At 34.1% G+C, this 14210-nt stretch overlaps 1 protein-coding gene across 1 annotated transcript in view; it reads right to left on the bottom strand.

Annotated features, from left to right (window-relative positions):
• Positions 1–1321: 1321 nt before the first annotated feature.
• LOC127737206 (uncharacterized) overlaps positions 1322–14210 on the bottom strand; it is a 42693-nt gene continuing 29804 nt past the window's right edge. Inside the window, exons 3-4 of the mRNA XM_052247739.1 lie at positions 13925–14186; positions 1322–7972 (exon numbers count right to left, since the gene is read on the bottom strand). Coding sequence (XP_052103699.1) covers positions 1989–7972; positions 13925–14186 — 6246 coding nt within the window. The 3' untranslated portion in view covers positions 1322–1988. The remainder of the gene's footprint in view (positions 7973–13924; positions 14187–14210) is intronic.

Below are 14210 nucleotides of genomic sequence, written 5' to 3'. Positions count from 1 at the left end.
TGTCTTGTGTACTATTATTTGTCTGTTTGTCTTTTTCTTTTTTAGCCATGGCATTGTCAGTTTATTTTCGATCTATGAATTTGATTGTCCCTCTGGTATCTTTTGCCCCTCTTTTACTCTAGAAACCACCCGGAAAATATGAAATTTGTTTGAAGTTATGTACAAAAATATTAAAAAGTAAAGCCTGTAAAGAAGATTTGTTTTAGCAAACAGTTTAAGGGGTGTTGTTAAATGATGTGTCTGACTTTTCTGTTTTTGGTAAACTTCGTGAAATAAAAAAAAGAATTGCACAAATCCAGAAATTATAGAGAAATTAAGGTTCCAACTCCCACATACCTTATTATGACTAAAATGTTTGAACTCATCGCTGGAAACCATAATATGACGACCACTTATACTATTATCACTACGTACGACCTTATAATAACTCTTATTGTTGTTCTTGTCATTGAAACTTTATAATATCTCTCAATAGAATGTATTTCTCAAATGAAGACCTCGTGATTTCCCCTGCGGCTGTTCTTTTCTAATCACTAGACATTGTACATGTTATAAGTATGCCCATGTGCACGTAGATTTCTTAAAACGACTCATAGGATTTCTTCTGATCATTTTAGACCTTATTAAGACTCTTTTGAATTTTTATCACTAGAATCCTGATATTGTCTTCAAAGATAATCGTTTCCACTGCATATCACCTTATAATGACTCGTATGTTCTCATCGATGAAAAACCATTATGATTTTTTATGACAGTGCATGAACGATAACAAATGTAATTTCTGACAGTATAATTAACAATTTATTCACAATTAGTTTGTACATACATCCAACAGAATGATAATGAAAGATATGCCTTACAGTGTAAAACATAGAATTTAAAAAGTATAATAAGTATTAAAAGAAAAGATGGACATTTGTATTCAATGTCAAAACAAACTTTTTTTTAAATTATCAAAATCAATAGCTTATCTAGATGAACATTGTAAGAATATATGTCCAATTTCCAGATTCTCAAATAATATCTGGTAAATGATCCACTCACTTAGATCGATATCAAATCCTTAAGGAATAGTAATATATGTCTTACAAAACGAAACAAATGTAAAAAGCCATATGAGTTTCATTAATATCATTATTTCTCCAACGGTATATAAAAGATATCTTACAGAAGTGACACATTTAGTCAGTTTCTTCAAGTAAAAATGTCAACCATTTTACAATATAAACGTGTTTGTATCCCTCAAAATAGTAATAAACATTCATAACAGAAATATGTTATATCCTGCTACAATATTTTCTTATAATTTTGTGACAGCAGTACATGTATACTCTGCTATATTGTAATTCGTTAAGATGTCTCAATTAAAACATTACGCTCATGTATGTTTACACTAAACTTACTTTTCGATTTGCGGGATTTAAATATCAGTAAGTTACTGTGGCCTTAATTGACGCCAGCAAAAAATCTCAGAAACAGTGGCATAATTCTTTTTAAAGATTTAAATCTTACAACAATGAAATCAGCATTTTGTATATGATTATACACTGTTATCATACCCAGGAAGGCTTTGACATAAAACATATCTTAGTATTCTAGTGGCATATCCCAGCCCAAATTTATACATCTCAGAATAATAAAGCATATCTAAGAAAGATGAAAATATGTCAATCGTCGAAAATATGTCAAATTTTGATCTTTTTCTTAACTACATCAAGTTAATTTGAAAAATCCCGAAGTCGTCAGGAAAAGCTTAATTCAAAATGAAATAAAGTATTCGCAAAAAAGTTAGGTTCATTTAGCATATTTCAGTACATAAATAAAATAAATTACAGTAGGAAAGTTACATATATCAAATGTCAGTAAAATATCATATATATATATCTGTACACTGTCAATATACCACAGTACAATATTTATACAAAATTTTTGTGTTAAGAATTCAATACGTAAATATATCAGCCAAATTTGAACATGTAAAGAAAATCTTAAAAACAACATCTTTTGATTCCGCAACAGCAGAAACAATTTTGATTCTTTTCATCCTCATCAGATTCATTACAGTCGTCTTCGCTGTCTAACAACATTCTCACAATTTCTGTGTGACCCTTTTCTTTAGCCATCATTACTGGTGTCCAACCCATACAATCATTTATACTGCAGTCTGCTCCCTCGTCTAACAACAACTCTACTATTTCAGTATGACCATATTCACAAGAAATCATTAAAGGTGTCCGACCAATGCTATCGTATCGATCATAGTCTGCTCCTCTGTCTAACAACAACTGTAATATGTCAGTCAAACCTTTTTCACATGCTTTTGCTAACAGTGTCTGGTCATCTTCATTACATTCATTACAGTCTTCACCGATGTCTAACAAAATTCTCACTATTTCTGCGTGCCCCTCTTCACAAGCCATCATGACTGGTGTCCAACCCATACAATCATGTCTACTGCAGTCTGCCCCTCGATCCAACAACATCTCTACTATTTCAGTATGACCATGTTCACAAGAAATCATTATAGGTGACCGACCTATACTGTCACATTTACTATAGTCTGCTCCACTCTCTATCAACATCTTGAATATTTCTGTATGACCATATTCACAAGCCATCAATATAGGTGACTGATCATAACTATTACATTTATTACAGTCTACTCCTTTGTCTAACAACATCATTACTATTTCCGTATGACCATGTTCACAAGCTTCCATTACAAGTGTCTGATCATTGTCATCATGCATGTTAATGTCTATGCCTATGTCTAACAACATTTTAACTACTTGTGTATGCCCATTTGCACAAGCTTTCATAACAGGTGACTGACCCCGCCTATCACATTTTTTGAAGTCTGATCCTCTGTCTATCAACATCTCCAATATTTCTGTATGACCATGAACGCATGCCTTTGATACAGGTGTCTGGTCATATTCGTCACATGTATTACAGTCTGCTCCGATGTCTAACAACATCTTAACTATTTCTGTATGATTATCTTCAGACGCTATCATCAGAAGTGACCATCCTATACAATCAATTATATTAACGTCTGCCCCTTGATCTATTAACATCTTTACTATCACTGTATGACCATATTCACAAGCTTTCATCACTTGTGACCTACCAATCTTGTCACATTTATTACAGTCTGCTCCTCTCTCTATCAACATCTTCAATATTTCTGCATGACCATGTTCGCAAGCAATCATTCCAGGCGATTGGTCATACTTATCACAAATAGTATAGTCTGCTCCTCTGTCTAACAACATCTTCAGTATTTCTGTATGATCATGCTTACAAGCATTCATGACAAGTGTCTGTGCGTTTTCATCTTGTTGATCAAGGTCTACTTCTTTGTCTAACAACAAATTCACTATTTTTGTATGACCCTTTACACAAGCCTTCATTACAGGTGAGTGGCCCCTCCTATTACATTTATTATACCGTACTCCTTTCTCTAGTAACATTTTTACTATTTCTGTATGACCATATTCAGAGGCCTTCAGTAAAGGTGACGTACTATTACAATCACATTTGTTGTAGTCTGCCCCTCTCTCTAAAAGCATCTTGAATATTTCTGTTTGACCGTATTCGCAAGCCTTCATTGTAGGTGACTGACCATTACAATCACATTGATTCAAATCTGCTCCCCTGGCTAATAGTATCTCTACTATTTCTGTATGTCCAAGTTCACAGGCTTTTATCAAAGGTGACTGAGTATAATAGTCAGATTTATTATAATCTACTCCTTTGTCTAAGAACATACTTAATATTTCTGCATGGCCATGTTTACAAGCAATCATTGCAAGTGATTGACCTATCCTGTTAAATTTATTACAGTCTACCCCTCTGTTTAACAACATCTTGACTAAGTCTGTGTGGCCACGCTCAGTTGCTATCATAATATATGATCGACCTCTGATGTCACTTTGATTCAAGTCCGCTCCTCTATCTAACAGTATTTTTATTATGTTTGTGTGACCATTTTCACAAGCCATAATTAAAGGTGTCTGACCCCACTTGTCACATTTATTATAATCTGCTCCATTGTCTAACAAAATCTTCACTATTGCTTTATGACCATTTTCACAAGCTATCATCAAAGATGACCGACCCCAATGGTCACACATATTATAGTTTGCTCCTCTGTCATGCAACAGTTTAACTATTTTAGTATGACCATGTTCACAAGCCATTAATACAGGTGACCAACCGGTAGAGTCACACGTATTGTAGTCTGCTCCTCTGTCTAACAACGTCTTTATTATTTTTGTGTCACCATATTCACAAGCAACCATTAAATGTGACCGACCCCTTTTGTCACGTTTATTAAATTCTTTGTCTATTTTCAATAACATCTTGATAATTTCCTCATAACCATATTCATAAGCTATCATTACCGGTGACTGTCCACTTTTGTTACATTTATTATAGTCTGCACCACTGTCTAACAACATCTCAATTATTTCTGTATCAAACTGTTCACAGGCAATCATAAGAGGAGACTGATCATCAATGTCACATTTATTACAGTCTGCTCCTCGGTCTAACAATATCTTCAATAATTCTGTTCTACTATTATCACAAGCCTTCATTACAAGTGATTCACCCCGTTTGTCACATTTATTATAGTCTTCTCTTTTGTCTAAAAACTTCTCCACTATTGCTGTATGACCATGCTCACAAGCGATTATGAAAGGTGACTTATCATTATTGTCACATTTATTATAGTCTGCTCCTTTGTCTAACAACATCTTCACTACTGCTGTATGACCATATTCACAAGCTCTTAGTATAGGTGACTGGTTATCTTTGTCACATTTGTTAAATTCTGCTCCCCTGCTTAACAATATTTTTAAAATGTCTGCGTCACCACGATTACAAGCCTTATAGACAGGTGACTGATCATTTCGATCACATGTATTATAGTCTGCTCCTCTCTTTATCAATGTCTCTACTATTTCTGTATAACCACTGTCACAAGCCGCCATCAAAGGTGACAGATAATGCGAGTTACATTTATTATAGTCTGCCCCTCTTTCTAACAAAATCTCTACTATTTCTGTATTACCAAATTGACATGCGTTCATTAGAAGTGAGTTTCCATAAGAGCTACATGCATTAATGTTTTCTTCTCTGTCTAACAACACGTTTACTATTTCTTTATCGCCATGTTGGCAAGCCATCATTACAGGTGACTCTCCAGAATTGTCACATTTACTATAATCTGCACCTATGTCCAACAACATCTTCACAATTTCTGTATGACCATTTTCACAAGCCATACTTATAGGTGATTTGTTCTCTTTGTCACAATTATTATATTCTGCTCCTTTGTTTAACGACATCTTTACTATTTCTGTATAACCATGTCTACAAGCCATAAATAAAAGTGATCGACCCTTTCTGTCACATTTATTACAGTCTGCTCCTACGTCCAACAACAACTTTACTATTTCTGTATGGCCATGTTCACAAGCAGCCATTAAAAGTGTCTGACCCCATCTGTCACAGAGATTACAGTCTACTCCTCTGTCTAAAAACGTCTTTACTATTTCTATATGACCAAGTTCACAAACTTCCATAACAGGAGACTTTTTATAAGTACGGCATTTAGAACAGATTTGACCCCTGTTTAACCAAATACTTATTGCGTCATTATGATTCATGTCACATGTCTCTATTTCATCATTATTATCAAATGTTGTAAAGACTGCACCTCTGTCTAACAACATGTTCAGTATTTCGTTATGACCATATTCAGAAGCCATATCTACAAGTGAACGTCCACTCGAATCGCATTCATTATAGTTTGCCCCTCTGTCCAACAATATCTTAACGGTTTTTGTATGACCTTTTAGACAGGCTACATATATAGGTGACGAGTCTAAATTATCATATTTATTACAGTCTGCTCCTCTGTTTAACAACATCATCACTATTTCTGTGTGATCATTTTCACAAGCTGCTGTTAAAAGTGATCGAGACTGTGAGTCACATTTTTTATAGTTTACACCACTGTCTAACAATATCTCTACTATTTCTGTATGACCATTTACGCAGGCTATCATTACAGGTGGGTTACCATATTTGCTAGATTTATTATAGTCTACTCCCCTGTCTAACAACGCCCTGATTATTTCTGTATGACCATATATACATGCCTTCGTGACAGGATACTGACCGTCGGAAGTACCTTTGTTAATATCGACACCAAAATTGCAACACCACAGAAATAAATCAATATCTCCTATAGAGCAAGAATACATTAAAGCAGTATCATAGTCACCGTCCTCTTCTTCCTGATTGTCCTCGTCTTCGTCGTCATCGACGTCCTCAACCTCGGTATTGTCACTGTCCGTGTCCGCCTCGCTTTGCTCGTTATCATTATCCTCCTCTTCGACTTGCTCGTTGTCATCTTCCACTTCCTCTTCATCCATATCCTCATCATCCATCTCTTCCTGCTCAACATCATTGTATTCCGCTTCGTCCTCTTGCTCGTCGTCTTCGTTCTCCTCCTCCTCTACTTCATCATTGTCCTCCTTCACACCATTACCCTCTTCATCGTCATACTCATCTGACCTATAATTATGGCCATTGTAATCATCATCATCATCATCATCATCATCATCATCATCATCATCATCATCATCATCATCATCATCATCATCATCATCATCATTATTATCATCGTCGTCGTCATCGTCGTCGTCGTTGTCATTATCATCACCAGCATCATGTTCATGTTTATTACATAAGTGTGCTAGCTTTTTCTGATATGGTATATCCAGTTTATTCAGATATGACAGAAACTCATATCTAAATTCAGGCATCTTCATATTAATGTTATTAAATACATCTTGAACTTTTCCCTTTGACCAATCATCAATCATTCTCTCTAAGAAAATCAGATGATCCTTTGGAGATATAACAGTTATGAACTGCTGCATATCATCATTTCTGTATAATAAAAATCTTTCTTTGATCAGTCCACTCGCTGCATTTTTTATCAAGCAATAGGTTATTTCTTTACCAAAAAAATACACCAGAAAGTCAAATATTTTATCATGTATAATCTTGTACATGTTCTGCTCTTTTTTTATAAATGTATCTTTAAGTGAGTTAAGTTCGTCTTGTATGACAAGTCTAGATGTTCCCCTGTCTAATCTACATGCCTCACATGTGTTTTCAATAACAGTCATGGTTTCTTCGTTCACCTCGTCTGTCAAAATTTCATCTTTTAACTTGTTGTTAAACATAACACATAAAGCCAAGGCACAGTATTTTATGTGATGCCCTTTCTTAAGAAGCTTGCCAATCTCTGCTTCATAAACTGAAAATGGATTCTGAAAGAAATCTTTGACATTAAGTTTTGGATTATTGTGATACAGTTTACATAAAAGAGGGAAACAATCATATAGATGATAATAGTCAGTAATCTCTGGAGCTTTTGCTTTCAAATATAGCTCTGCTATTGCTTGTTTGTCAGTTTTTGACAAACGAATTTTTTTTGATAACAAGTTACATACACATGATTGAAAAACTGATAAAAATTGAAATTTTTCATCTTTGAATACTTGTAACCTACATGCTGCAATAAGTTTTGTTTCTTGATTTAGGAGAATTTTATTTAAATCTTCTTTTAATGGTTCCCAACTTCTGATATCACTCTGGTCGACAGAAAAGTTTCCACATAAATCATCAACAACAAACAATATTTTCTTATTTGGATTGTTAAACTTCACAATGTCACCTGGATCTGTCACCGGAATAATATCATACTCTAGTTGTGCCATTTGTAAAGCTACGTGTCGGAGAATAGAAGTTTTTCCAACACCAGAACTAGCTGTTATCGTCACAGTACTGTTTTCTTTAATGCATTTGAGTACATGTTGGGCAGCTCGTGTCTTTATAAACATTTCATCATCGTTGGTTTTCCATTCTTTTAGTGTGTCTTTTATTCTTGCTGAAATATGAATAAAGAAATATTGACATACATGGAACCTACATTCTGTAAACTTTGGTATCATAGTAAAATAGTTGATCTTATAAATAAGCAATTGACTGTTGCTTTACGGTAACCGCTGTTGTGAACTGTTAGTCCTCGCGGAAGCATCAGTTATACAACCAAACCTTGCGGTACATACATGATAAATGACCTTATATTAAAAAAAGCACCGTAAACAACGTATACACTAAGATTCAAACTCATTGACCTCAGATGAATTTGGCTATACATTTTAGATCCGTGATGATCATATAAATCCATATCTTTCTATAAATCTATACATCCTTAGGTTTTAAATGTCTTATTTAAACGTATTTTATGATATACATGTATATAAAATGTAATTTGTGTTGTGTTTAGACCCATCTACCAAGACATTTTTTTGCATGAACACGTATAAAATTGCAGTTTTTATCCAACGCAATCATAGGTTTGAACGTAGTTTTAAATTTAGATGTAGAGCCTAGGCGGTCGAGTGATCTAGCGCGTCGGGCAAAGTGAAGGGCGATTTTGTGTCACGATATCTCAGTAGCATGAGTTCGAATCCAGGCTAGGGAAGAACAAAACAATATGCTCTAAAAATTTACAGATCTAACATTGTTGGGCTGATATTTACACGAATTGTATATACAGAATGTCTTTTCAGCGTTGTATCACGAGCACTGGTGATCCGATGGATATAATCTGTCGTAGAGTTGTCACTGGTTCAGACGTACTAATATATATATATATATATATATATATATATATATATATATATATATATATATAAAGGTTTTAAGATGTGTCAAATATATAAAGTTTAAATTTTATGGGGATGTCATTGCATAATCATTATTGGTGGATCTTTTTGGTGATGTCCGCTTAAAATTCGTTTTCATGTCTTAGAGGATTATTTGAAAAAAAGACAAAAACTCCTTAAATGTCCTGAATTTGTTTGAGTAAAATATAAAAAGATGTAAAAAAAGCCTTCGAAAGAGCTGACTCGAGATAAAGGTGAAAACACCTTATTTTAGATGAAGGAATATGTATATGTAAATTTTTAAAAAATGTCATACTAAGGCATGGATTCCTCCTACATTTGTCTAAATTCATGAATTTGCCGACAAAACATATCACCTTAACTTATTACTTGTAAAAGAAAACAAACTGGACGTTGGTCTTCTTATTTTGTTCTTTCTCGAGTCTTGAGTAGAAAACTCTATTACTGAAATTTCATTAATTTTCTTAGGATGTCAGTGTTGTAAGTATAATTTAAACATATTTATTTATAGTGGATTGGGAAACAAGTTATTGCAACTTATATTAATTCCTTTCCACTTTGTGGGTGCGAGTGTTGCCTGTTTGTCATTAGCCTGCTCTTTTTCGAAATCTACAAGCGTGTCTTTTACGTGCAAGAGATATGGCTCTCTCTTAACACGGGTCAGCCATTTATCGTCCCCTTCCGATGGACTATACTCGCAAATGGTGTCAAGGGAGAGTGTTGTAAGTATATGCTGAACCAACTAACTGCAGGAAGATCGCGTGCGAAAATGAAAGAATTATTTCCTATATCAAATGTAACTTAACTTTACTTTCAATTTCAAAAAGAAAACGAACTATCCACTTCTTTTGAAATTGGGTGGATAGTTGTCTCATTGGCAATCATATCACATTTCCCTATTTTTAAATGACATGCAAAAGTCTGATACAGAACATTAAATAAAATTGAGAATGAAAAAGGGAAATAAAGTTTATTTTCAAAATAATTGCTTTGCTTAATTGCAACCCCCTTTTTTCCGCTTTGTTTCATTGGCTTCAAACCACGTCGTGCCACATCAAGTAGACATTTTTGTTAGATGTATTTCTATTTGTATCCATCTGATGAATTAAGCCGTTATCAACTGATTTTTATAGTTCGTTCTTATGTTGTACTGTTACACCACTGTCTCAGGTTAGGGGAGGGTTGCTACATGTATAGCAGGATCTGAACACCCTTCCGGGTCACATGATATCACCCCCATTGTTTGGTGGGGTTCGTCTTGTTTAGTCTCTAGTTTCCTATGTTGTGTCTTCTGTGCTGTTGTTTGTGTGTTTGTCTTTTTCTTTTTCAACCATGGCATTGTCAGTTTATTTTTGATCTATGAGTTTTACTGTCCCCATGGTATCTTTCGCCCCTCTTTTGGGATCCCGCTTACATGTTTAAATAAACTCATCATAGATACCAGGATTAAATTTTGTATTTACGCCAGACGTGCGTTTCGTCTGCAAAAGACTCATCAGTGACGCTCGAATCCAAAAAAGTTAAAAAGGCCAAATAAAGTACGAAGTTGAAGAGCATTGAGGACCAAAATTCCTAAAAGTTTTGCCAAATACAGCTAAAGTAATCTATTTCTGAGGTAGAAAAGCTTTAGTATTTCAAAAATTCAAAAGATTTGTAAACAGTTAATTTATAAATCTGACTATTTCAATGACAATTCATGTCAGCACAGAAGTGCTGACTACTGGGCTTGTGATACCCTCGAGGAATTAAAACTCCACCAGCAGTGGCATCGACCCAGTGGTTGTAAATAAACTCATGATAGATACCAGGATTAAATTTTGTATTTACGCCAGACGCGCGTTTCGTCTACAAAAGACTCATCAGTGACGCTCGAATCCAAAAAAGTTAAAAAGGCCAAATAAAGTACGAAGTTGAAGAGCATTGAGGACCTAAATTCCTAAAAATTTTGCCAAATACAGCTAAGGTAATCTATTCCTGAGGTAGAAAAGCTTTAGTATTTCAAAAATTCAAAAGATTTGTAAACAGTTAATTTATGAATATCAATGACAATTCATGTCAGCACAGAAGTGCTGACTACTGGGCTTGTGATACCCTCGGGGAATTAAAACTCCACCAGCAGTGGCATCGACCTTTAACCCCGCCACATTCTGTATGTACTGTCTGTCCCAAGTCAGGAGCCTGCAATTCCGTTGCTGTCGTTTGTTGATGTGTAACATATTTGTTTTTCGTTCATTTTTTGTACATAAATCAGGCCGTTAGTTTTCTCGTTTGACAAATGGAAGTAGGTTCTTTGGCATGTTTATACTAAGTATTGCATGTAGACTCGTTTGAATTGTTTTCCATTTGTCATTTCGGGGCCTTTTATAGCTGACTATGCGGTATGGGCTTTGTTCATTGAAGAAGGCCTTACGGTGACCTATAGTTGATAATTTCTTGGTCATTTGGTATTTTTAGGAGAGTTGTCTCATTGGCAATCATGCCACATCTTCTTGTTGATATTGGTTATTCAATGCATTTTCCCTTATTAGAACTTAACGGGGAATGTGTCAAGGAGACAAAAAGCCGATCAAACAGCATAAAACAGCCCAATGCTACTAAACACACAGCGATAAAATGATGCACCAAAAGGCGTGATTCAGATGGCCCCTTAACAAAATTGAGGAGTAGTTCAGGGGAAATGTACGTCACACTAAACTCTACCCATTGTAGAATAAATAAACATATAGCAATATGCATACTGTGGATTCATTTTTTTTCGTGGGTACCAATTTTCGTGGATTGAGAAAAACTTGCATATTCGTGGATATTTAAATTCGTGGTTTTGGCAAAGTCTGCATACATTCCTTTAGAAAATTTGTAATTCGTTGAACATTTAAATTCGTGGTTCCACTGTACCCACGAAATCCACGAAAATTGGTATCCAACGAATATTAATGAATCCACAGTAGTTAAACTAAACTTAAAAGAATTCCAAGTCTGATGTAAGAAAAGGTAACAGAAAAAATGACAACGATACGGCCTTCGGCTGTTGTCTGCTCTATGGTCGGGTTGTTGTCTCTTTGACACATTCCCCATTTCCATTCTCAATTTTATAAATTAAGAAAGGCCTGCAAGCAGCAACCGACTTACCAGCTACATACATCAATTAAACTGATTGATTATGTCTTCATCATATGAAATCAAGCGCTATCCCTCACGTGAACACGATTTAGGTGAACACTTTTTTCATTAATTGGATTTGGACGAAAAAACTTTGCAATTGTTTCTTTTGAATGTAATTGACATCGATATTTCAAAGGCATATATTACGTATTCATCTGTTTAAACTAACTTGTCTGTCTCTATTACCAAAACTATGCACTATTAGTGCAACAATATGTTTGTACAAGACTTTCCTCGCATGGATTTCGAATTTTTCCCATTTTCCCTTAAGATCACGTGACTTTTCGAAAGATACCATTTGACCTAAAACAGACACATTGTCATCAAGTTTTGAATTTTTTTAAATATTCGATAAATCTTCTTTTATTTAAGTCAGGTATGACCAGTGAATGACTTTTGGTGCGAAAACAGTATTCAATTGAGCTTAGGTGGTGTATTTTCGGTTAGTTAAGGTCTAAAATGTCTGAAACCTAAGGCAACGGGTAAATAAAGCAAATATTTTGTAGAAATTTAAAAAAAAATTGACCGTAGAAGCCAAACGAGTTATGAATTTAAATAGGAAATTGAGAAATCAAAAACTGTAACATTTATTGAAATAAAAGTCTTCTACTTTAGATATAATTAATTTATAGTAAAAAATAAATGTTTTATGACTATAACAGTATTATTAGTAAAATTAATTGCCCACTACTGATATTTTAAAGATAAAAAGGGGATCCCTTGACACTTAATTTCTATTGATTTTTTTTTTATCTTCTAAACTCGTGCTGAATGTTACAAAAAATCTTAAACACAGTAGGATAGAGCCAAACAAACCAACCGCAATTGATCTCCATATTTAAAGTTGATGTTTATGTAGTCAGACATTGAATATCAAGTAATTTCTATTAAAGTCATACATTACAGTCTATTCAAATCGAGCTTTATATTTTGTGATATGATATGATATGCTTATTTACTTCACAATGTCCGAGGATAAAAAATATAGCAAAACAAAAGACCACTAATAAACTTGTATGTCTCTTTAGGTGTTAGACCACCAATGAATCGACTCCACTTAAAAACATATATATCCTTTCCCTGCCAAAAATGGTTCTTCAAAACAAGTTGAAAATTAGCAGAAATGAAACTTTTGATGAAAGGAAAATATATCTTTACTTTATACATGAATAACAATGTAAGTTTTTATTCATGTTATCGTCATTTTTTGCATTACTAGATTACAGTTTAACTTACCTCTTGTAGATTTTTATGGATATGATTGGTTAAATGACTACATATATTTGATATAGGGTGTCTTGAAGAAATTGGGGTTAGTTAACATATAGGGTTAATTATCATATGGGGTTAGGAAGTAGTTACTTCCCTTTTAAACAAGAAGAAAATTGAAAGGTTTCAACAGACGAAGAAATTAATAATGAAAGATTGAAATAAATTCATAAAACAAATGTAAAGCTTAGAAGTTGTTATTGTTGGCAATTGATTTTTGTATTGACAAATGGAAGTAGGTTCTATGTCGTGTTTATACTAAGTATTGCATGAGGACTTATTTCCTTTGATAGGCCGTTAGTCTAAAAACCACATGCGAAGATAGTCAGTATGATAACATCGTTACATGATGTGCTAGTGACCTAATACGATATATACGGCGTCAGTAAACTACATATGGAAATTCGAGCTTTGCTCTCGACCCATATGTAATTTACTGACCCCATATATATCGTATTAGGTCACTAACAAACCCTTTAACAAATATTATCATGACAATCCAGTTTCTTGTTCAGTATTTTATTCATGATATTATAAATAAGTTAAGATAGCAGATGAACCATCTTTCTGTGAAGAAAATCCAGAAAGTTCTATTATCATCGAAGCTTATAACACTTTGTCGTTACTGCTGCATATAGAATTAATGTAGATAAATAAAGCGCTACGAGGTCCATTTGGCAAATTTATAATACTTTGTTATCATGTTTACTGTTTACCTCTTATATTCCATGGTACAGTATCTTTCATTATTTTCATATTAGTTGTTACATCTACATGGTCTTCCTTTAACAATTCATAAGATCCCTTGATTTCATCATGGGACTGCTTCAGACTTTTAAAAGATTCTTTCAGCTCTCTGATTTCGTCACCAGAATGTTTGATGTCCATCATTATTTCTTGGTTGTTCCGATCGAAAGGCTTTATTTTCAAATGGTCACACTCCTGTTTCATTTGCTGTCCTCCTAATCTCTTACAGGCCTAGAAAAGATATGATTTTATTTT

The sequence above is a fragment of the Mytilus californianus genome, unplaced genomic scaffold (assembly GCF_021869535.1).
Source record: "Mytilus californianus isolate M0D057914Y unplaced genomic scaffold, xbMytCali1.0.p SCAF_4, whole genome shotgun sequence".
Lineage (NCBI taxonomy): Eukaryota > Metazoa > Mollusca > Bivalvia > Mytilida > Mytilidae > Mytilus > Mytilus californianus.
Note: the sequence above shows the minus strand (reverse complement) of the source record. Positions and strands in the feature narration are given on the sequence as shown.